The sequence below is a fragment of the Magnolia sinica genome, chromosome 14 (assembly GCF_029962835.1).
Source record: "Magnolia sinica isolate HGM2019 chromosome 14, MsV1, whole genome shotgun sequence".
Classification (NCBI taxonomy): domain Eukaryota; kingdom Viridiplantae; phylum Streptophyta; class Magnoliopsida; order Magnoliales; family Magnoliaceae; genus Magnolia; species Magnolia sinica.
In genome coordinates, this window is record NC_080586.1 from 64393509 (window position 1) to 64417032 (window position 23524).

The 23524-nt window shown below is 39.0% G+C and overlaps 1 protein-coding gene across 1 annotated transcript in view; it reads right to left on the reverse strand.

Annotated features, from left to right (window-relative positions):
* The window catches only part of LOC131225924 (phenylacetaldehyde reductase-like), a 60647-nt gene that overhangs the window by 34725 nt on the left and 2398 nt on the right, over nucleotides 1-23524 (reverse strand). Inside the window, exon 2 of the mRNA XM_058221535.1 lies at nucleotides 11170-11339. Within this exon, the coding sequence (XP_058077518.1) occupies nucleotides 11170-11339 (170 nt within the window). The remainder of the gene's footprint in view (nucleotides 1-11169; nucleotides 11340-23524) is intronic.

Consider the following 23524-nt stretch of genomic DNA (forward strand, 5'->3'; position numbering starts at 1 on the left):
AACGCAGTCCTCTAACTAAGAGGCCCTCCCTGGACATCGTCATCGATCCAAATCGATGGTGGGCTCTCCTCCTTGCGTACATGCGTAAGGGGGGTGTACGTGTGCGCGTGATGTCCCCATTAGATAGATTTGGAAGAAACCTTTTACTTTAAAGATATGACATCGGTAATTAAACGCTTTTTTACAGTAGAGTTAAAGAAGTATGTCTAAACCTAAATCTCTGGTTTTTGTTTCTATAACAACTTAATGATATCTAACTAGTTATCCCTAAGGCTTAATCTTTTAATTTGGACCTTAGAAAATTTTCAATTTTTTATTACACTTCGAAAACTCTAACACCAACCATGTTGTGTATATATGAAATCCAACCCATTCAAACCCTTCAGCTGGTTTGGATGAAGGATCAAGCCGAAAATCAGGTTGTTTCGAATTCAGGTAGGCCCTTGTGGAAATCAAGGGTGGGCCTTCCCTCTCACATTGTTACCTTTTTTATGGCACACCTAACCGTTGAATCAAGCTAATCTTTAGCACCTGGAGGTAATATGAGGTGACGCATCTGATGGACGAGTTGGGCAGCCTTCACACATCGAGTAGGCCCCACATCTACCCAGTACCACCATAAACTTACGATGGTACCACTACAACTTGAGCGTGCCTCATTAAACAATTATCGCACACAAATAAGAAATAAATTAGCCCATCAAGATTATATGCCTACAGCATAGAGGAACCTCCCACAGGTTTAATATAGAACCAATCTTTATGCTTTGAATAAGCATGACCTCCTACATTATGCAAGACGGATGCTTTAATGCTAGCATGCAACATGGAGATTATGAAAGAGTCCATAAAGTAATTCAATTAACAAAAGATGCTAACCTACCAAGTAATTAAGAGTAAATAATAGGAAATAAAATCTTATTTAACCTAAATCACATGCCCGCATGCTAAGAAATCACATAAATCAATTAAAACTAGCACCGATGGAAGGATAAAACTTCCAATTTAGCATAGGCACATTCCACACTCAAGGGACAAATTTGTAGGTTTTATGATTAGGGTTAGGAAGGGGAAAATCTGAAATATAGAGATGATGCAGAACAATTAACCACTTGCTCTAAAAGCTCGAACTGTTAGAGTATGGCGAATTAATCTCTTTATCTCATAGCCCAGGCCCCACATCCCATGGGTTAGGACCAGTGTTCGAAATATTGATACTATCGGCCGATATTATCGGTATCAGACCCTAGCGAGACGAAACTCCTCCAATAACCCCCGGAAGATACCGAAAATTCAAAACTTCAGATATCGGCCGATATTATCGTCGATATCGCACCTAGGACAGCATCATTATCCGAAAAAAATGAAAAAAAAAAAAAAAAAAAAAAAAAAACCTTTCAACGGTAGATTTCGGTACCTGTAAAGAAGACCGCCCTAATCGGAAGCTGTGTTTGATGGGCCATTCGAATAGAAGCCTCTGATTTAGAGAGATTTGGGCGCAAAATCCGTCGAAATCCCCGAAATCATCGGCCCTTGGGAGAGATTTTAGGGTTCCGGAACGCCGGAACCCTCTCTGCTTCGAAAAAAAGGGCCCCGAGCCCTTATTCAAAGGAGTCGGACGGACGGTGCCTCGCACGTCACCGATTGTGTTGACGTCACCAAGTTATGTGGGTCCCATCATGAGGTATATATTATATCCAAACCGTTCTTCCATTTGGCGAGCTCGTCGTAAGGCTTTATCAGAAAAATAAGACAGATCCAAGGATCAAGTGGACTACACTGGAAAAAAGTAGGTGGATATTGAACGTCCACCATTGAAACCCCTTTGGGGTTGCAAAAGTTTTGGATCGTATGATATTTTTCCTATTCATCAAGGTCTTTGTGACCTCATGAACAGATTGGATGGAAAGCTAACATTATGGTGGACCTACGAATGTTATAACGGTGAGAATCATTGTCCTCACTACTATTTGTGGTGTGGTCCAATTGAGGTTTAGATGTCACTTATTTTTGGGTTCACGATCTAAAATGATCTCTCCAAATGGATGAACGATGTGGATATAATAAATACATTATTGGGGGGCCATGTAACTCTGATCTCCTTCAACTGTTTGTACGACGTGGACGACGGAAGCGGATTGCGTAGTAACTTAGTACCCTTAGCGTACTGAGTAAACTTGTGGGTCCACTGTTATTTTTTTATTTTATCCACTCCGCTAATCCATTGTAAAAGATAATTTTATGGCTTGATTCCAAAAATGAAGCAAATTAAAATCTCAACTGGACCACACCACTGGAAACATTTTGATTGAACCTCTACCATTGAAAATTTTTTGGAGGCCAAAGAAGTTTTGGATCAAGCTGATGTTTGTGGTTTCTCTTCATCCATGTCTTTGTGATCTTATGAACAGGTTGGATGACAAATAAAAATTACTTTGGACTTTAGGAAGGTCTCAACGGTGGAAATCATTATTCCACACTGTTTCCTGTGTAATGGTCCACTTGAACTTTGGATTTACTTCAATTTTGGTATAAACCCCTAAAATTAGCAGTAAAAATGGATGGACGGTGTGGATAAACCACATACATTCACAGTGGGTCCAACTGAGTTTACTCAGTACGATAAAAGCGCACTGAGTAACTCAGTACGCAATCCGATTTCGTAGGACGCTCGTCCGGGCTTCGCATGAAGTTCATGCGTTGGAAACTTAGGTAGGGTCCACCGTGATGTTTGTGAGAAATCCACTCCATCCATCCATTTTTTTAACACATTTTAAGACATAGGGCCAAGAATGAGCCGGATCCAAGACTCAAGTAGGCCGAAAACGTGAGGATTGAAGGTCCACAGTTGAAATATTCGTGGGGCCACAGGTTTTGAATCGGTCTAATATTTGGGTTTTCAATTTATCCCAGTAGTGATGACGTAATGAACGGTATGGATGGAATGTAAACATCATTGTCGACCCAGGAAGGTTTCAACGGTAGGAATTTCCCTACCCACCTTTTTCTTTAGTGCGGCCCACTTGAGTCTTGGATCCTGCTCAATTTTTGCCTCAAGTCTTAAAATAATCTCACAAAACTGATGGATGGAGAAGATTTCTCACAAACATCACGGTGTGCCCACTCCTGCGAAAGGATTTAGTAGGAAATCTGCATCCCATCTTCGCACAGCACATGCTCATACCTCGTGTGGTACACCAGCCAATCCACACCCTCCATCCATTTTCATTAGTAATTTTAAGGCATGAGCCCAAAAAGGAGACAAATGAAAGATCAAGTGTACCACACTACAAGAAATGTGGTGGCAATGATGTCCACCATTGAAGCTTTTTAGGGCCCACCGTAATGTTTATTTGCCATCCAATCTATCCATGAGGTTTGACAAACCTGGATGGGAAAACATAAATATTAGCTTTATCCAAAAAAATTATAGGCCCAAAATAGTTTAATGATGATCATTCAATGAACACTATTTTGTGTGGTGTGGTCCACCTCAGATTTGGATCTACCTTATTTTTCGGCCCATGCCCTAAAATGATATGTTAAAATGAATTCCAATTGATGTTTGGATGTTCATACATATCTTTATACATTTATAAATGGTATGCATCATATTTAAATATATTTACCTTAGTTTAATCAGATAACACGCATAACTTAGTACCTTATACAAAGGAAATTTATTATGTGCACTTCTTTTTTGATATTTTATGATTGAAAAGTGTGCATTAAGGTTTTTTTAAATAATCCTCAAAGTTTCATAAAAAAATTCAACCATTTTGCTAATGTTTCCCCATGTTTCCCAAAAAGTGCGATAAACTATGCGATACAAACGATATATCCCGTGCGATAACCGATACGTATCTGTATCCCAAGGGTGCGATACATTATGCGATACCGATATTTCGAACACTGGTTAGGACCTTGGCCGAACCCCCCTCGTGGGCCCCAAATCACATGGGTACCGCCTAACATGGGTCGCCCACCCCAAGTGTGTCCCTGCATCCCACAGGCTACCCCACTCGAGCCCGGTGTGAAATGCGTATTAATCACCCCCGATAAGGAGTTTCGAACACGAGACCTCCCCCGTGGGCCTCGCCCACCCCGAGTGTGCCCCTGCATCCCACAGGCGACCCCACTTGAGCCCGATGTGAAAATGCTCCTGCATTAGGAGAATTAGGGTTCATGGGGATTGGGGATTTTAGAATTAAGGTTTTTAGAAATTGGGGAAAATAGAAAATTGAAGATCTAGGGTTTAGAAGGTTGTAATAGAAGGAAAAAAAATGAAAACGAGAGAATAAGAAGAATAGCTTTCGAAGAAGAGAGAGGAAGGATGTAAGACGAAAAATACCTTTCGAAGAAGAAGAAGAAGAGGAGGAAGGATGTACCTTGGAATCTACCACCAAATAAGTTTGTACCCTTTCACGATTCAATTGGAAGGGAGGGTTTTTTTTCAAAAAAAAAAAAAATCCCTAGAAAACAATAAGGAAAATTCCTTCACACAAGGGAGTCTCTCTTCTTTTTTTTCTTCTCAACAACACCACTAGGGTTGGAACTCCACCCCCCGTGCTTTAACTAAAAATTCGGAATTAAATCCTGCATAATTACAACTATGCCACTCACTTAAGTAAAGTGGCCCATTATCCAAAATAAGAAAACTAAAACAAATATTCTAAAAATAACAAAAAACATAAAGAAAGCAAGATTAAAGTCCAAGGGGCCCAAATCTAAAAAATATGTTGGCCCGAAAGCCTGATCGGCAAGATCCAACGGTCAGATCAACACGTAATAGAAATCATATGACTAAAATGACCTCTTAAGCAGCTCACACGCATCATCCCAAGGTGGGGTCTTCCTGATGCATGTCAAATGCATATAGGGTCTTCAAAATGGCCTGGCGGGCCCCATCTGGAACTCGTCTCCCATCCACAAAGAAAGTTACGCTGACGTGGGTGGTCGTCTCCGTCTTTGGTACACCCGAGCAGGTCCTCTGATGTCCCCATCAATTCCCCTCGGCTGAAGAGATTTCAGCTCTGGCGAAATAAAGCTGCAGTGATGCTCAAGGAGATCCGGGTCTTGTCGTTGAAGCTCTGCCTCCGTGATCCACGTACTGTCTGATTTTAGTCTGCCTTTCCACTTGACAAGGTACTCCCGGTAACCGTCATGTCGTGTGGAAACCGCTTCTTCATCTAAGATATCCTTCATCTCCTCTCTTCTCATAGGTACGGATGGTAAAGGTTGAGAGGAGGGACCAGGTAATGGCCATGGATTTTGGGACAGGTAAGGGGCATCATCATCAAAGTTCATGTGAGGGTTAGGGGAATGTCCATGAAACAGTACAAGATTTTCCACATTAAATGTGAAACTGATACCTGTGTTAGGTGGAAGATCTATCAAGTAAGCATTTGAACCTAGTCTTTTCAAGATTTTATATGGTCCAACGCTACGGGCTTGTAATTTTTTTATGGTTCTCTGTGGAAACCTTTTTGGATATATTTTAATCATGACTTTATCACCCATAACAAACTCTTTGAACCTATGGTGTGAGTCAGCAATCATTTTGTATGTTTCATTACTCATATTGATTCTTTTTTTAATCTCCACATGCAAGTCATGCATATGTTGTGTAGATGCATGCGCAGACTCTAAAGGCCTATGGAACACAGACATGGGTATGCAATCTATAGGGGTTCTAGGCTCATCTACTTGTCTTTCCAAATCCACGTCCTCCCCAAGACTCATTTGATCGTGATGAAGGTTTGGTAGAGTCAAAGTGTGAATATCTCGCACAGGTATAAGCTCATCCGGTATGTCCTCTAGAATAACAACACTAGACTCCTCCAATACCAGACTCACCTCAGATGGTAATTCTACACTAACCTTGAGTATAACCTCAAGTGGCATCTCCATAATAATCTTAGGTGTGACCTCACTTGCCACGTGTCCATACAACGTCAAATCAGTTTTAGTCTCTCTTTTAGACTCTTTGGCATTAACTATAGGAAGAGACTCAAGCTAGAGTTTCGTCACATCTTCAGGACCACATGTCTTGACATCCTCCTTTTTAGGGATGCTTTTGGGCGGGAGAGACTTCAAGACAATCCTTTTGCCTCCATACAAAAACGAACACATATTCGAGCGACCGAATAGTGTTGCGTCCATGTCATACAACCAAGGCCTACCCAAAATGAGGTGGCCTATATCCATAGGCAAAACATCACACCACAATGTGTCCGTATAGGAACAAAACTTGATGGGAATAGGACAACGCTGGGAAACCAGAATTGAAGATGCATCAACCCATAAGACTCGATAGGGCTGAGGGTGAGGAACGACTAGCATACCTAAGTGGTCCATGGTGCGAGTAGATACCACATTGATGCAACCGCCACTATTAATGATCACCTTGCAGTTTTTGCCACCACACTCGGCATAAGTGTGGAAAATTGAATCCCTGCGCTAATCATCACTTTCTACAATTTGGCTTAAGGCGCGGCTAATAATTGCAAGTGACACAGTCTCAACTTGATCCCTGACTTGTGATTAGACATCTTCCCGAGTGTCGGGGTTTGCCTAAAGGGATGCTTCAAGCCGATTGATATGCGCATTGGTCACAGTCAATTGAGTCGCGGTGATCTTATTGTGCGCATCAATAGCCGTCAGACGATTGTTGGTAGCATTAAGGGTCTCGGCAATCTGTTCTAGATTCATAGTGGAATGTAGACCAAAACCATGTCCTAAACGAGTGGGCATACACAAGGACACTCTAAGGGCCTATTTGATTTTTTAAACCGGGTGTAAATACCATGTAAATGAATAAATATTACCGTTTCACCCGTTTGAAAATTCATCCGAATTTCTGCATGGAAAACTGGCTCAAAAGAGCTAGTTTAATTTTTTTTTTGGACCCAATAGTGAGGTGTATGATACATCCTTTCCATCCATTTGTTTTATCACAATATTTTGAAGCATGAGACAAAAAATGAAGAAGATCCAACACTCAAGTGGCACCCACACCAAAAGAAACATTGGCCCTAAGAAGTTTTCAACGCTAATTGTTTGATTCCCTTTTTCATATGGCGTGGTCCACTTGAGTTTTGGATATGCCTCATTTTTTATCTCCTACTATAAATTCATATGGCATAATGGATGAACAGTGTGGATAAGCGAAATGCATCATAGTGGGACCCACAAATATTTTGCAATGTTCTCGGTTTCCGTGTCTGAAAAGTAGGTAGTCAAATCAAGTACAGGTGAAAATGTTGTAATTGCATAAGAAAATAATTATTGCCCCTTTTACATGGTATTTACCAATGTACTGAAAAATCAAACAAGCCCTAAAGGAAACCCTATGTCCTAGGACAATGTGATGATAATGATAGTACTAACCTAGAGATCACACTAGAGACACTAACCAGAAAATTCAGCAAGTCGCTATCCTCAAATCTTATGTTGAAAATTCAGCAAGATAGTAATCCGTGGGTGCCAAACTGAAAATTCAGCATGGGTATAATCCGAAAATTACAAGCTAAGAAATCAGTTACGTGACAACCTGAAATTACTATGCTGAAATTTCAGAAATGGTATAAGTGGGGCCGTGAACTGAAAATTCAGCAACAACATACTCCAACAAAAATTCAGCAATATGATCCTATATGCAATCAATACTCTACTAACCCTAGATGTGACTCTAACCTAGATGCAACAAAAAAATCTTATGCTAAACTTATGGGCTCTGATACCAAATTTGATGCAGGACACATGATTTAATGCTAGCATGCAATGTGGAGATTATGAAAGAGTCCATGGAGTAATTCAATTAACAAAAGATGTTAATCCACCAAGTAATTAAGAGTAAACAATAGGAAATAAAATCTGATTCATCATAAATCACATGCCCGCATGCCAAGGAATCACATAAATCAATTAAAACTAGGACCAATTGAAGGATAGAACTTCCAATTTAGCATAGGCGCGTTCCACACTAAAGGGACAGATTTGTAGGTTTTATCATTAGGGTTATGAAGGGGAAAATCTGAAATATGGAGAATTAGGGTTTATGGGAATTGGAGATTTTGGAATTAGGGTTTTTTAGAAATTGGGGAAAATAAGAAATTGAAGATCTAGGGTTTAGAAGATTGTAATGGAAAAGAAAAGACGAAGATAAGAGAAGAAGACGAATACCTTTCGAAGAAGAGAGAGGATGTAAGAAGAAGAATACCTTTCGAAGATGAGGAAGAGGAAGGATGTACCTCGGGAAATCCACCACCAAACAAGCTTCTACCCTTCCACAATTTAATTGGAACGGAAGGTTTTTAAAAAAAAAAAAAAAACCCTAGAAAATAAGGAGGCAAATTCCTTCACACAAGAGAGCTCCACTCTTCTTCTTTTTTTCTTCTCAATAACACCACTAGGGTCGGAACACCCCCCATCTGCCGTTATTCAAAATAAGAAAACTAAAATATATATTATCAATCTCAACCATCAAATAACTCCTAAAATTAACAAAAAATATAAAGAAAACAATATCAGGGTCCAAGGGGCCCAAATCTAAAAGATTTGGTGGCCCGAAGGCCTAATTGACAAGATCCAACAGTCGGATCGACACGTAATAGAAATCCTATGACTAAAATGATCTTCAAAGCAGCTCACATGCATCATCCCAACGTGGAGTCTTCCTGATGCATGTCCAATGCATGTGGGGTCTTCAAAATGGCCTGGCGGGCCCCATCTGGAACTCGTCTCCCATCCACAAAGAAAGTTGCGCTGACGTGGGTGGTCGTCTCCATCTTTGGTACACCCGAGCAAGTCCTCTGATGTCCCCATCATATATGATATGTTCCTAACCATGCTAAGAGAAATGACAAATGACTGTAAATATTTGAGTAGGCATGAAATAGAAATTAATAATAAGATCCTATATACGGATATGATTGTAACGCCCCGGATTTCGTAACCCGAGTTTAGTACTCGTTTTCCGAAATCCCAAGTGTTAACCTTCAAGAATAGCCAACATTTCAAAGTATATATATATATATATATATATATATATATATATATATATATGTAGTAAGAAAAGACTTGATGACCTATGGTCTAGGCTAAGTTATGGCCTTTGATAGAGTGGAATGATAAAACAAGACGTATGTGGCCGACGACTAGGATAAGGTTTTGATGACAATAATGATGGTTGGATCTCTTCTTTTCTTTCTTTTCTTTTCTTTCAGGTTTTTTTTTCCCTCCTTTTTTTTAACTGAATCCATATAAGAGCGATGGAATCAATCATATAAAAAAATGGTACATATTCTAATCTACACGAGTCAAAAGTTCAATCTCAGGAGTGGAAAGCATATCAGCTTTTGGGTTGATGTTTGGTGCAGAGATGGAGTACTTCAAGACCTTTTCCCAAGAATTGCCCGATTAGTCATCGATCGTTTCATTGTGGTTGCGGATTGTTAACTGTTCACAAGTTAGGAGTGGTGTGGTCCCCCCTATGTTGGAGGAACCTGTCGGAATATGAGATTGGTGAAGTGGCAGGGCTGCTAGATATCCAAAAATCTACTAAGTCGGCGATTTAGGTGGAGGACCACATATATTGGAGGAGGCACCAATCTAGACAATTTTCCATTAAATCTCTCTGCAGCATCATTTCTGACTTCTGAGTCAGTGTGTCACCTTCCGACATCTCCTTTCCATGATTGGTTCCATGGTGAACTGCTTCATGTCATGGTGTTTGTTTGGCTCATTGGAAGAAAGAGGATCCTTGCAGTCAACAATCTGCAGAGAAGAGCTCTTGTCCTCCCCAATGTTTGCTTAATGTGCATGGAGAGTGAGGAGATGATCGACCACCTCTTCATCCATTTAACCGTTTGCCGCTAGAGTGTGGGGTCACTTCTTGGATTTATTTCATATGGCCTAGGTAATGCCGAAATCAGACAGGATGTTGCTATGGGCTTAGCATGGGGGAGGAGCTGGTGGGGTGGGCAAAGCCTCGTGGAGACTCCTAATTATGGCCATGTTTTGGGTGATCTAGGGTGCTAGAAATGGGCGGTGTTTTCGAAACAATCATGAAGATTTTGGTGAGGTCATTAGTAAAATCAAAGGCCTTCTTTCGGACTACGCAGGGAATGTATAGGCAGCTTCAGCTGATCCTTCATTTGTAGTGTCTTGGGTTCGTTCTTGGGTTGTATTCTTTTCTCACGTTTGGCAAGCTTCTTAATAAAATGTTGTTACCTCTCAAAAAAAAAAGTTCAATTTCATCTTTCGTGCTTCATTACATCCTCACCCTTCAACATACAAATCATCTTCATCAACATCTTTTCAACATCCATCCTGCATCACTATTCTAGTGTTTATACCCTAAATTTATCATTCTCGGCTTTTGCTTATGCAAATCTCAACCAGAAACATTTTATTTTAATGTCGCTGACCATAGATTGCATACCAAAGATACATAACTATAGAACAAAAATAAACATTGGCCAGTACATCAACTTCACAAACCAGAAGTGTAACAAAAATGAGGAAAGCAAGAATATAAAGCCCAAGATGTGGGAGATCAGGCAATGATCATAGACAAGATGGTCACACAGTAGATCATGCAAAATAAGGTTGTCAAAGGAAAGAACCAAGGAAAAGGCAAGGGGATAAAAATATAACGATCTCATTGTACGAGAAATGTGCACAGAATAAAGTAAAGAACCAAAACTTGATAATATATAAAATGGCTTTTTGTAAGCACACACGCATGTGCAATACAGCTCAGGTACACGCCACACATGTGCCATCATGTCACAATAGATCCAAGACCCAATCCATCCATCAGAACAGCTCCACTATCTTGATGCCTTAGCCCAAGAATCAGGTTGATCCACTTGTCAGGTGAGCCACAGTTTGCAAAATAAATGTACAGCTGTGAAAAACTTGACTAAAGTTCTCTAACCCATCCACTTTTTTTCAAAACTAAGGACCACATGCTAATTGGGCCATATTTTATTTTTGGTAAAACATGTAAAAGATCTCGCACGTATGTGCCATGCTGGCAAATTTGTGGCGTGTGCACAAGCTTTATTGCGCACATGTGCACTTAGCAAACCTCTAAATCAAAAACTAAAATCTATGGTAAGCACTTGAACAAGGCTATCAGAAAGAAAATAATATGGGACAAACCTGCGGATCCGTGACAGCATGATAAAAGGGGGATGCTGTATGGAAAACCCCTTCACACCCACTGACCACAGCATTAAAGGCTCCCTCTTCCAACAAGTTTGCTTTGAACAAATGAAGTCTTTCTTTGGCTCCATCCAGTGAACGCAAGTGTTCTGTCTTCTTGGGATCATCTGCAATGTCATATAGTCAGATTTTATGAATAAACAAGAACGAGGTTAACATCTTACATCTGTTGAAAGATAAAATCAAGACATGAAAATTTATTGTGTGATAGATGTTTGTCCTAGTAGTCGTAAATTAATGGAGCAGCAAGATTAACATTGAAAGGCATTTTGTCTAGATTCATCACTGAATTTGCACTAGAACAATTAGATGACAACTTGTTTGCCCTATCAATGGGAAGTGGGGACCCAAGCCATCATTAAATATCAACGCATGAGAGAGTTCTAGAACTTGATTCTGGATCTATCACAATTCACAAAATATAAGCAGAGCGGCTAAACTAAGCTGCTGTGTATTGAACAAATAGAGATGTATCGGGTGCAATGGCTGATACATCTCCATACCAGCACAACCTGAGACACAATATGGGGGTGTATTGCCATCTCCGGGGTGTTCACGTGCATCTCAGCCTAGATGCGACCTCACCAGCAAATACAGCTGGTACCAGGTCTAATCAATGAAGTCAAAATCGTGAGTTTTGCAATATCAATCATACAGTCATATTGTATCACACACCACACGATTTGAATTGTAACTTCAAATGGCAAATCCCAAAAAAAATCATACCGAATGGTATGAATCGCATTGAATCGTACATATAGTAAGATAAATGTGGATTGCATAAATGGGGCTGAAATTTACATATAAATTCAAATTTTCATTTTATACGTTTCTTTCTTCTTGTTTTTTACCCCTTTGCTTTTAAAACATGTAAAAGCCCTCCCTTACTAGAAATCCTCATTTTTGTCTTTTGAGAGAAAGAGGAGACTTGGGGATTTTGATATTCCAAAATCCAACACAATGACATCACAATATCTTTTCCTTTGGTCAATAGAATTGAATGCCACTTTTCCAACATGATTCTACACTCAAAAAGGCAAAATTATCAAAGAACTCTTGTATGTTTTTAATGTAAGTTCTTGAACACAAAACATAAAGGAAAGACAAGAATCCTTTAACATTATCATAATATGCATACCTCATACAAGTTCTCAATTGCAAAAATCATGACATGCATTACTTCTCTTGGTGCCCGTTGATAGAAATGGATGATTGATGAGTTCCTAACTTTTTCTGATTTATTTATGTTTTAACAAATATTTTTCAATATTTTAAGAAAATTAAAAAGAAAAAAAAATCCTACTATTTGTAATAAGATTTGTGATTCGACGCGATTCAAGCCTTGTTACAATTTGCGATACAATAATGATGTTAACAACATTGGGTCTGATATGCACTTTGCTTGGGCCAAGATGCTTAAATGCGTCATTATTTCCATTTTTCTTTTTTTTCTTCATTTTGAGCTGACATTCGATTATGAAAAATGTGACACAACACGAGATTCTAGGACTTTACATGGTATATATCACAGAATATTTACAAACAAAAACAAAAACTTAAAATTAAAAAAATAAATAAATAAACAGCTATGTAATAGTCGTATCTTAAACAATGTTACCCGGGATCCAACAAGCCAAATCTTGGCTTATCTGTCTAATTCATACAGTGATTAGCAGCAGCAAGATGGCCTTCCAAATTGATGGTTTTAAGGAAACTAGTTCCCTCCAAGATGTGGGTGGTTTTCCCTCCATTATCAGTCCCAAGTTGAATAATTTTATTTTTTTTTAAATGCTGTTACATTCTACCAGCAAACATGAAAAACATGTCTCATGCAGTTGCAAGACAAGCTATAGAACAACAAACATTCCAGATTTCGCCGGGAGAGATTCCAAAAATGATAAAGAACAAGGACAACTTTGTGGACAGTCAGAATTGAAAGATTTTGGACCGAAAAGTTTGATTTAGGACGAAAAGGCCAAAACGCACAGCCATACTTTTGCAACCAGTTATCGGATTCTCACATATAATATGTCATTGGAAAGCTAACAACAAGCACTACGTCCTGGCCAATCAACCGAGGTTCATCAGGCCCCAAACGGATTAACAAAATTCAATTGTTTCAGGGATGAAATTTGAATTTGAAGTGAAATCATTCACTTTCTAGTAAGTTACGTTTTTCCTATTTTTAGGGTTTTAACAATCTGATTGTGGTCCAAAGTCTTTGCTTTAAGTCGCATAAGAGTATTTACGAGTTTGGGTAGGATTATACATCTTTAACTATTTTTAGTAGGTTTAATATTTTAGAAAAGGAATTTTACAAAAAAAATACCTCATTAATATGATATTTACATCCCGGTACCCTTTTTTTAATAAGTTTTCATTAAGCTACCTCATTAATCAAGTTATTGTCAAACAAGTACCTTCCATTCGTTTTCTCTAACGTCTCTCAATTTAAAGAATGAATTTTCTTAAAATGACGGAAATGCCCAGAAATTAATGAGCTTGCTTAATAAGAATTAAATAGGTACCTAGATGTAAATGTGTTATTATTTCAAAAAAATAAAAAATAAACAAATAAATAAACAGAATTCTAAAAAATGAGAAAAAAAATCTATGCACATAGGTGGTTGCATAGTAATAGGTACATGATAACTTGTCGGTGCTCTATGGGACCCACCATGATGTATCCATGTTGTCCAACCATTTTTCCATATCATTTTTAGGGCATGAGCCCAAAAGGAGGCAAATCCAAATCTCAAGTGGACCATACCATAGGAAACAGTGGTGATTGAATAACCACCATTAAAAACTTCCTACGGCCCACCATAATGTTTATTTTCAATCCAACCTGTTGATTAGGTCACACAGACCTAGATGAAGGGAAAAATCAAATATCAGCTTGATCCAAAACTTTTGTGGCACACAAGAAGTTTTTAATGGTGGGCATTCATCACCACTATTTCATGCAAAGTGATCCACCTGATATTTGGATCTGCTTCATTTTCGGGCTAATAACCTAAAATGATCTGGAAAAATGGATAGACAATGTGAATTAAATATATACATCATGGCAGGCCCCACGGAGTTCCATATGCAATCCAGGTTAAAGGTGCCACTTTGGTGTCCTTGTTGGACATGAATTACTTGTGCCCTGGACACAGGAAGTTCATGTAGTCGGAAACGATGTGGGGCCCACAGAGATACCTATCACAATTGACTCCGACCATCAGTTTTGCCAGACCACAATAGGATAGGATTCTAAAGATCGAGCAGATCTAAAACTCATGTGGGCCACACCACATTAAGGGCCCATTTGGGGGCTTGGATTTGGAATGCATTGGAATCCAAATCACAATTACATTGGAATCAAGATGATTCCAAATACACTAGAATCCAAATCTTCTGTTTGGGAGCTTGTATTTGGAGGGCATTGGATTTCTTCGGTATATTCATGGGACTTAGATTTGATTAGGTAAATAGCTTTCATATCCCAAATTTGTGTGTGTGTGTGTGATATTTGATGGAAAATTTGTAATAAGCCCATTAAAATATATACTTTGGCCAAAAAAGAGGAAATTATGACCCTTAGGTGGGCCACAAATGCAAGGATCACAAACAAGTGACTCACCGACGTTTTTTAACCGTCCATTTAGATGTACAATGCTTGGATGGTTAAGATCATTCTATTGATGTGATTTAGTTTTGGAGCCAATAATTGATTTGTTTTGGGGTATCATATGTCTAATGGATTAGTAGCCTAGAGACACCTTTGTTACATGTGTAAATCTATTGCCCTTAAAAAGGACGCAAAAAAGGCATTTCCTTTGGATTACACCGGAGTCTCAGCATTTTGCCGAGATTTCAAAACTCATTAAAAAGGTATATTTGAAATACCTCTTATTTCACTTACCTCCAAATCGAAGGCTACCAAACACAAAAAGCAATTATTTGGATTTGAAACACACCCATTTACCACCAAAACCAAGGTATCAAACGGGGTGTAAATAGTGAAACGCAAACGTCCACCGTTGAAACCTTCCTGGAGCCGACCATGATGTTTACACGATATCCAAACCATTCAGAGGGTTATTACCACTCAGATAAATTGTAGGCACAAATATCATCCTAATACAAAACTTCCGTGGCCCCCAAAAAGTTTACAATGGTGGGAGTCCAATCCACATTGTTTCGTGTGATGTGGCCCACATGAGTTTTGGATCTGCCTAATTTTTTGATTCATGTCCTATTTTTGTCTTGCAAAACTGATGCGGAGTGGATTTGTTATGGAAATCTTTGTAGGCCCACACAACTTCCGACTACAGGAAGTCTCGGGAGCACAGGCAATATGTGTCCGTCTTTGCCGCAAGTTAAAGCATTCTGGATTAGGTGCAACCTTGGCTTCACCCAACACCGTGCTACCCTGACCGTGGGGCCCACTTTGATGTATTTATCATATATCCATGTCGTCCATCCATTTTCCAGCTACTTTTAGGTCATGAACCCAAAAATTAAGTAGATCCAAATCTCAACTAGACCATTCCATAGGAAACGTTGCTAATTGAACGCCCACCATTAAAAACTTCTTAGGACCCACCGTAATGCCCGCCATGTTGTTTATTTGTCATCCAACATGTTGATAAGGACAGAGACCTAGATGAAGGGAAAAGAAAATATCAACTTCATCCAAAACTTTTGTAGCCCACATGAAGTTTTTAATGGTGGGCATTCATCACAGTTGTTTCCTACGGTGTGGTTCAGCTGAGATTTGGATCTACCTATTTTTGGGCTCGTGCCCTAAAATGATCTACCAAATTGGATGGACAGCATGCATTAAACACGTACATCATAGTGGGGCCCATAGTGTACCGTATGCAATCCACGTCCAGGTTAAAGGCTCCAGTTGGTGGGCATTTTCATCATTTAGGAAAAATCATACTTTAAACTGACGAAAGACAGAGAAAACTAACAATAGGTACCTAGTTGACATTTAACAATAGCTTGATTAATGAGGTAGCTTAATGAAAACTTAATTAAAAAAGGTACCAGGCAATGTTGTCAAATCGCATATGCGATCATGTGCGATAGCAATTTTATTTTTTTTGAAAAATTTATATATAATCAAAAAATTGTAAAAAGAATATATAAGAAACTGAGGAGAACTTTTCTAAGTTAATAGATAACTAATTTTACATATTTAAAATACATTTGAAAGAGATAAAATGAATTAAACATCAAGTCATCCACATTTAACAATATAGTTAACAAGAAGTAACAACAAAATCAACAAGCTATTTATTTATTATGGTAGAAAACCAACAAGCTATCTTCCTTGAAACTTAAAAGTGCTTGAATCTTCATCTTCCAACTTCCAAGAGAGAGGGAATGTGAGAGAGAGAGAGAGAGAGAGAGAGAGATTAAGATCACTTGGATGTAGGAAATACAAGAGAGAGGGAGATTAAGACTTGTAATTAAGAAATGTAAGAGAAAAATAGAGTAAGAGAGTTTTGGAGTGAGAATATTACAAATGGAGGAGATTTGGAAGCCTTTTTATATACAAAATGTTATTTTTTTTGCAAAAAAATAAAAATAAAAATAAAAATTCAATGTGCCATGGCCAATATGCGATTGCATATGCTGTATGCAATCGCATATTTTCGCATATGCAACATATGCGATCGCATATGTGCCAGATTGCATATGCGATCTGCATATGGATATGCGCATATGCGATCGCACATGACAACAATGGTACCAAGATGTAAATACCATATTAATAAGGTACTATTTTGCAAAATTCCCTTTTAGAAATTTTGCTAATTTGGAAAGTTTTCTATTTTGAGTCAAATTAGGAGTCTAGTGTTGGACGTAGGCCAATGGGGCCCACTGGTGAGCAATCACTAGTGGGTGGGTCCCACATGTTTAGGCTTCTTCCGGCCTTTTCCATTCGGTTGAGATTTCAAATTCAACTTTGAATTTGAAATATGATAGGAGATAGGGATTTGACCGGATGATATGGTTTCATCCTATCTCATCCGATCTCTCCCTCCTTTCCTATAAAAAGGGATGCGCTCTCTCTCGCATAAAACAATCAGAAATACCGAGGGTATACGAAGAGAGATAGTGTGCAGGGTAGTCTGTCCATTTTGGCCTGTCCTTGGGACGATCTAATCCATAGTTCACAATCCGGGACCACTTATACCATAGGATCAGAGGTGTGAACAGATCTATCTACTCTAGTAGTAGATAGGCAGGCCGTTGGAGCATCAATATTCTGCTTTGTGAGGGTTCCAAAACTCGTGTAGACCGTCAGATCTTGAGGGCTCACCTTCCACACTTCCCTACAGTGGTATCAGAGCATTTAACGGCGGATCTCCGATTATTGTCATCTAAAAAGGTAAGTGACCCAACCTTTTTTTTTGGATTGGAATCCAAGTTTTTCCAAAAGTAACGAATCAACATGTGTACGATGGATGAGATGATATATATATATATATATATATATATCATATGTATATCCTTAAGTGGTAAACATGTATATACGTTTCGGTGGATTAGATTTTGGTTTAGTATACACGTACTGCATACCATTCTATTGGTTTATGGAATGGTACACATACTGTACCCCATGCGTATACATAATATCCACCAATAGTTGTTGTATTGAACTACACCATGTGTACGTAAGTTGCTGGTGACGAGTTTCACCATACTTGTATGATGTGCATGTATACACATCAGATCCATGTTTACAATTATGTACACGTATTGTTCTATAGACATGTTGTTCTGTACACATGTAATATTGTACACATGTTGTTATGCACACATGTGTAGATCTGTTGAAGGATGATGGACACATATCAAGAATATTGTTTCCTTTATAATATCTTCTTCATTGTTGATCTAGAGCTCATTAGTGATCGAAACGATCATCAACCATGATGATCAATGTTGATGAAAGGATCCATCATCAACAATGATCATTATCGGTAATGATCGGATCCATCACTAATGGTCATGATCACAGGTGAAGATAGAACTCTCCTGATATCTTAGCACTTTTTTTTTTTTATGATGATGATGATTATATGTATGAAATAATTAGGCTTAATGTGTTTAGTTATAAGCACTCCTTATTTTTCATTGGAACATATAGAAAAACTTAGTGCTAGAATCCTCCCTAAAAATAGGTTGTGCATAACCTGAGTGGGAGTTTATTCTCCTTCACCAAATGATGCATGCAACCAATAATGAAAGGTTGCACGTTATACAAATTTATTCTTATAAAAGCATTAAACTCATCTTAAATAGAGAACTTGATTATTCTACACCGTCCATTCGGGTATGTGGACTTTCAGATCTCATTAAGATGTGTTTACTACTTTTATACTTTGAAAATTTATATAACACGTAAAAATGCTGATCATTAGTGTCAATACCTTAGATCATAGCTAAGTAGTGATACTTATGCAATGTAGAGATGGTCACCAAAGCGTTAATCGTTGAACAGCTGAAAGGACAACATTTCGACGGCAACAACTACGAAGACTGGTCCCGCACGGTGCGATGCCTTCTAGACTAGGACGACGTATCTCACACACTCGATATAGTTCAAGAGGAACCCATCTTAGCTGAAAACGGAAATTTACAAGAACATAGGGTTGCAATGACTCGCTATAATAAGTGGCGAAAATAAAATCGTTCAACCCGTAATGTCTTTCTTATCACTATGCACGAAGAACTCATACCTACATATGAAATGCATGAAACCGCTAAGGGAATCTAAGAAGCACTGACAGATGCCTATGCGCAGAAGTCAGATACGAGAGTTGGGGCAATGGAATTAGAATTCCAAGAGTACAGGATGCCTGTTGGCTGCCACATCAAAGATCATATTCGTAAGATGGAGCAAATGATAGGTGCCCTTAGGAATGTTGGGTGTAAATTGACTGAAAATCAGAAGATTATAGCCATGCACCGTTCCTTGCCTGAATCTTGAGCCCAAATCAAAAGAATTCTGAACCATACTGATTCTATCACTACGTTTAGAGACTTTTGTGGCCACTTGGTACGTGAGGTTGAAATGAATGCAATTTAGCCAGGTTCAGCCAAGGCCTTTGTAGCAGAGACCCATAAGCAGAAAGCTAACAATAAACAGTCCAAAGTTTGCAAGAAGACGAAGAAGAATAATCAAGAACAGAAGACCACAACACCTCCTCCAAATCTCAAGAAGGAGAATGAAAAGAAGAAGCAGAAAAAGACAAATATAATCTGCTTTGTCTGTGGAAATTCTAGCCATTATGCTCGGCAGTGTGCCCACAAAAAGACGGTAATTTCTCAGTCACAAAATACTTTGTATGTAGGCGTTTGTTCTGAAATCCTTTCCGTTGATACTATATCTAACGAGTGGATTTTGGATTCAGGCGCAACAAAGCACGTGACACAGAGTCGTCAAGGACTCGAGGAATCCGGCCTGTAGCCAAAGGAAGTTACAAGTTGTACATGGGCAATAACGCTGTTGAAGACGTACTGGGGATTGGCGTTCTCCATCTCCATACGCGCATAGGGCAAACAATAATCCTTCGTGATACTCTTTTTGCACCGGGGATGCGTAGGAATTTAATTTCTGTTTCTAGGTTATTATTTGATGGTTTTGATATTTGATTTTCCGGGACAAGAGTTTCTTTGAGACTGAATAACCTCATCTTTGCATGGAAAAATTTAATTTCAGATTTATTTATTCTAGACGTAGATTGTGATAATGCCCCTCTTGTTTATCTGTTATGTCGAATAAAAATGTAGTATCTGAATCTCAAAAATGGCACGCGAGGTTAGGTCACATCGGAAAGGATCGTATGACAAGACTAGTACGTTCTGGTCTGTTAGACTCCTTATCCAAAGTTGATTTGTCATTTTGTGAACATTGTGCGTCCGGGAAGACTTCATAGAAACCATTTCCCAAAGCAGCTAGATCCAAGGGCACACTAGAGATAATCCATTCAGATATATGTGGACCCTTTAATGTACATGCCAGAAACGGATGTCAATATTTTGTCACTTTCATTGACGATTACTCGCGCTATGGATGTGTCTCTCTTCTCACACAAATCTGAGGCTTTTGATTGTTTTCTTAAATATAAAGCTGAGGTGGAAAATCAGCTTAAGAAAAAGATTAAAATTCTTCGATCTAATAGAGGTGGCGAGTATACATCTAAAACGTTTAAATCATATTGTGAAAACGTTGGAATTGTTCGGCAGTACACAATGGCTTACACTCCATAACAAAATGGTGTTGCAGAGAGAAGAAATAAGACACTATTGGACATAGTTAGATCGATGATGGCACAAGCCAATATCTCTACCACATTCTAGGGAGACGCACTGTTAACAGCCGTCTACGTCCTTAATAGAGTCCCATCCAAATCCATTCCTAAGACCTCATATGAGATGTGGTCTGGGAGGATTCCTTCTCTAGCCAACCTATGCCCTTGGGGATCTTTGGGATATGTTTTGCTACCTACTCCGCATAAAGGTAAACTTGATAGTAAAATCATTGAATGCGTGTTCATACGGTACCCTATGCATTCAAAGGGATACGTTCTAGTTTATGAGGACCATGGACGATGGATTGAGATAGAATCCCGGACGTGACCTTCGTTGAAAATAGATACCCCAGCCGAATGAAGCAAAAGGCTCCAATAGAACTTTTTGAAATACCCGATGTATCTCATGAGAGTGAGAGTTCTACTTCTCCAGATGATGATACTCCTATAGTTCGTCAGGACAGTGGGAGGACATCTCAGCAGGCTCCTGAGTTACGTCGAAGCGAAAGAGAATTGATTCCCCGAAGATACTTCGATATTGAGGGGCAAACATTCTCTTGCATTGTGGTTGATGATGATGAACCTGATTCGTATCAGGATGCATTATTATCTTCTAACTCAGCTGATTGGGTGAATGCTATGGACGAAGAAATCGCTTCCATGGAGAAAAATAAAGTCTGGGAACTTGTTAATCTGCCTTCCAATCGCAAAGCGATAAGTAATAAATGGGTACTAAAGATCAAAAGAAAGGTAGATGGTACAATGGACAAGTATAAAGCACGATTAGTTGCTAAAGGTTTTACACAACAAGAAGGCATTGATTACGAGGAGACCTTTTCACCTGTTGCAAAGTTCTCCTCAATCCGCATGATCTTGTCCATTGTCACAAGTTTAAACTTAGAGTTATATCAGATGGATGTCAAGACCGCATTCTTAGATAGTGACTTGGATGAAGAAATATACATGTAACAACCCATGGGTTGTGGACAAAAAGCATCCAAAGAAAGTCTGCAAATTGTTGAAATCTATCTATGGGCTGAAGCAATCTTCAAAACAGTGGTACATGAGGTTCCACTTGGCCATCACCACTTTTGGATTCACGACGAGTGAAGAAGATCATTATGTATACATGAAACGGTCTGGAAGATCTTTTCTGATACTATCTCTATATGTAAATGATATCCTCTTAGCTGGTAATGACATGCAATTGTTGATATCGACTAAAGATTGGCTATTCTCGAACTTTGAGATCAAAGACCTCGGTGAAGCCAACTTTATTCTTGGGGTAAAAATCATCAGGGATCGCCCTAAGAAATTTTTAGGCTTGTCTTAAGCAACCTATATACAAAAAATCTTAACGCGGTTCAGGATGGAAAATTTAAAAGCTATTGAAACCCCTATGGATAAAGCTACCAAGCTAGACAGGAAATCGTGTCCCCAAACTGAAGCAGAGAAATTGGCTATGTCCTTAGTACCTTATGCAAGCGCAATAGGGAGCTTAATGTATGTTATGCTTTACACCAGACCAGATATCAGCTATGCAATTGGCATAGTCAGCCATTATCAGAGTAACCCGGGACAGTCTCATTGGCAAGCCGTCAAACGTATATTTCGCTATATCAGAGGAACAAAAGAGCTAATGTTGTGTTATGAAGGCACGAGCCTCGAGCTCAAAGGATATTCAGATGCTGCTTGGGGTAATGACACCGACGAGGAAAAGTCTACTTTAGAAAATGTATTCTTACTCGGAGGAGGAGATATCTCATGGTCGAGTAAGAAACAAACATCCACAACTCTTTCATCTATGGAGGCCGAGTATATTGCATGTTGTGCTGCAGTTCAGGAGTGTGTGTGGGTTCGCAGATTTCTATTGAGTCTCAGTGTTGTACCGAGTGTTCATCAGCCTATATCGCTGAAGATAGACAATACTTCTGCCATTGACTTGGCAAAGGACCCTAAACACCACCAGAAATCTAAGCACATTGAGATCAAGTATCATTACGTCTGTGATCAAGTAAGAGATAAGAAGGTCGCCCTCAGCTACATTCCTACTGAGGAGATGATGGCTGATCCCATGACGAAACCTATAGCTAAAGATCTATTTCAGGTCCACGTCAGGCAGATGGGATTGAGGAAAGCTTGACTGATGTACTTGTTTTGTAGTACCTTTGATCTTTCATTAATGAATAATATATTCCTTTTATTCAGTATTGAACACTAATATAACTAGGTATGAAGATTATTGGCATTTGCCTTGAAATCATGTAGGATTTCTATTTTTGTCGGCAGGCCGATCACCCACTCGCACAGGTTGACCAACCTTGAATGTACAAGAGAGGTACATTTGGGGCTATGTTTATATATTGAGGTATGAACTTCCCTTTATTGTGAATAATAAAGAATAAGGATATGAGTGAGTCGTATCCGCCTACCATCTTATAAAGATTGAAGATGAGACTGATAAAGTTGAATAACATAATCACACCATTCCGTTACATGCGATCAATGTTATGGCCTGAAATTAAAGCCAGGTTATGAGGTTATGAGATGAGTCATACCTCATGTAGAATGACCTGCGTATTGTAAACCCGACATTCACCTAGTATTGTCTACTTTACGACGTGGATTGTAGCCACGTGCTGGGACCTATTACCTACAGATTACTTTGATTCGATCTAATCATTGCAACGTGCGAGTAGCCAGTCCCGTAGGTGACTCTTTGTGTCCTTAGCTACCCTCCTCTTGTGTATATGAGGATGAGATTGAGTGTCGCTACTTTAGTGTACTATGACGAAAGGTCCTTGATTGGCCAGACTCAATTACGCTAGGAAAGCGGCTTAATTAATTCCAAATTACACATCTACGTGGGGAAGATCCCGTGACAGCTACACCAAGTTTCTAGAACTATAAATACTCACTTGAAGACTTATCCGCCGGCAGTATCGAGTTGTTTTTATTAGACTTTTGCA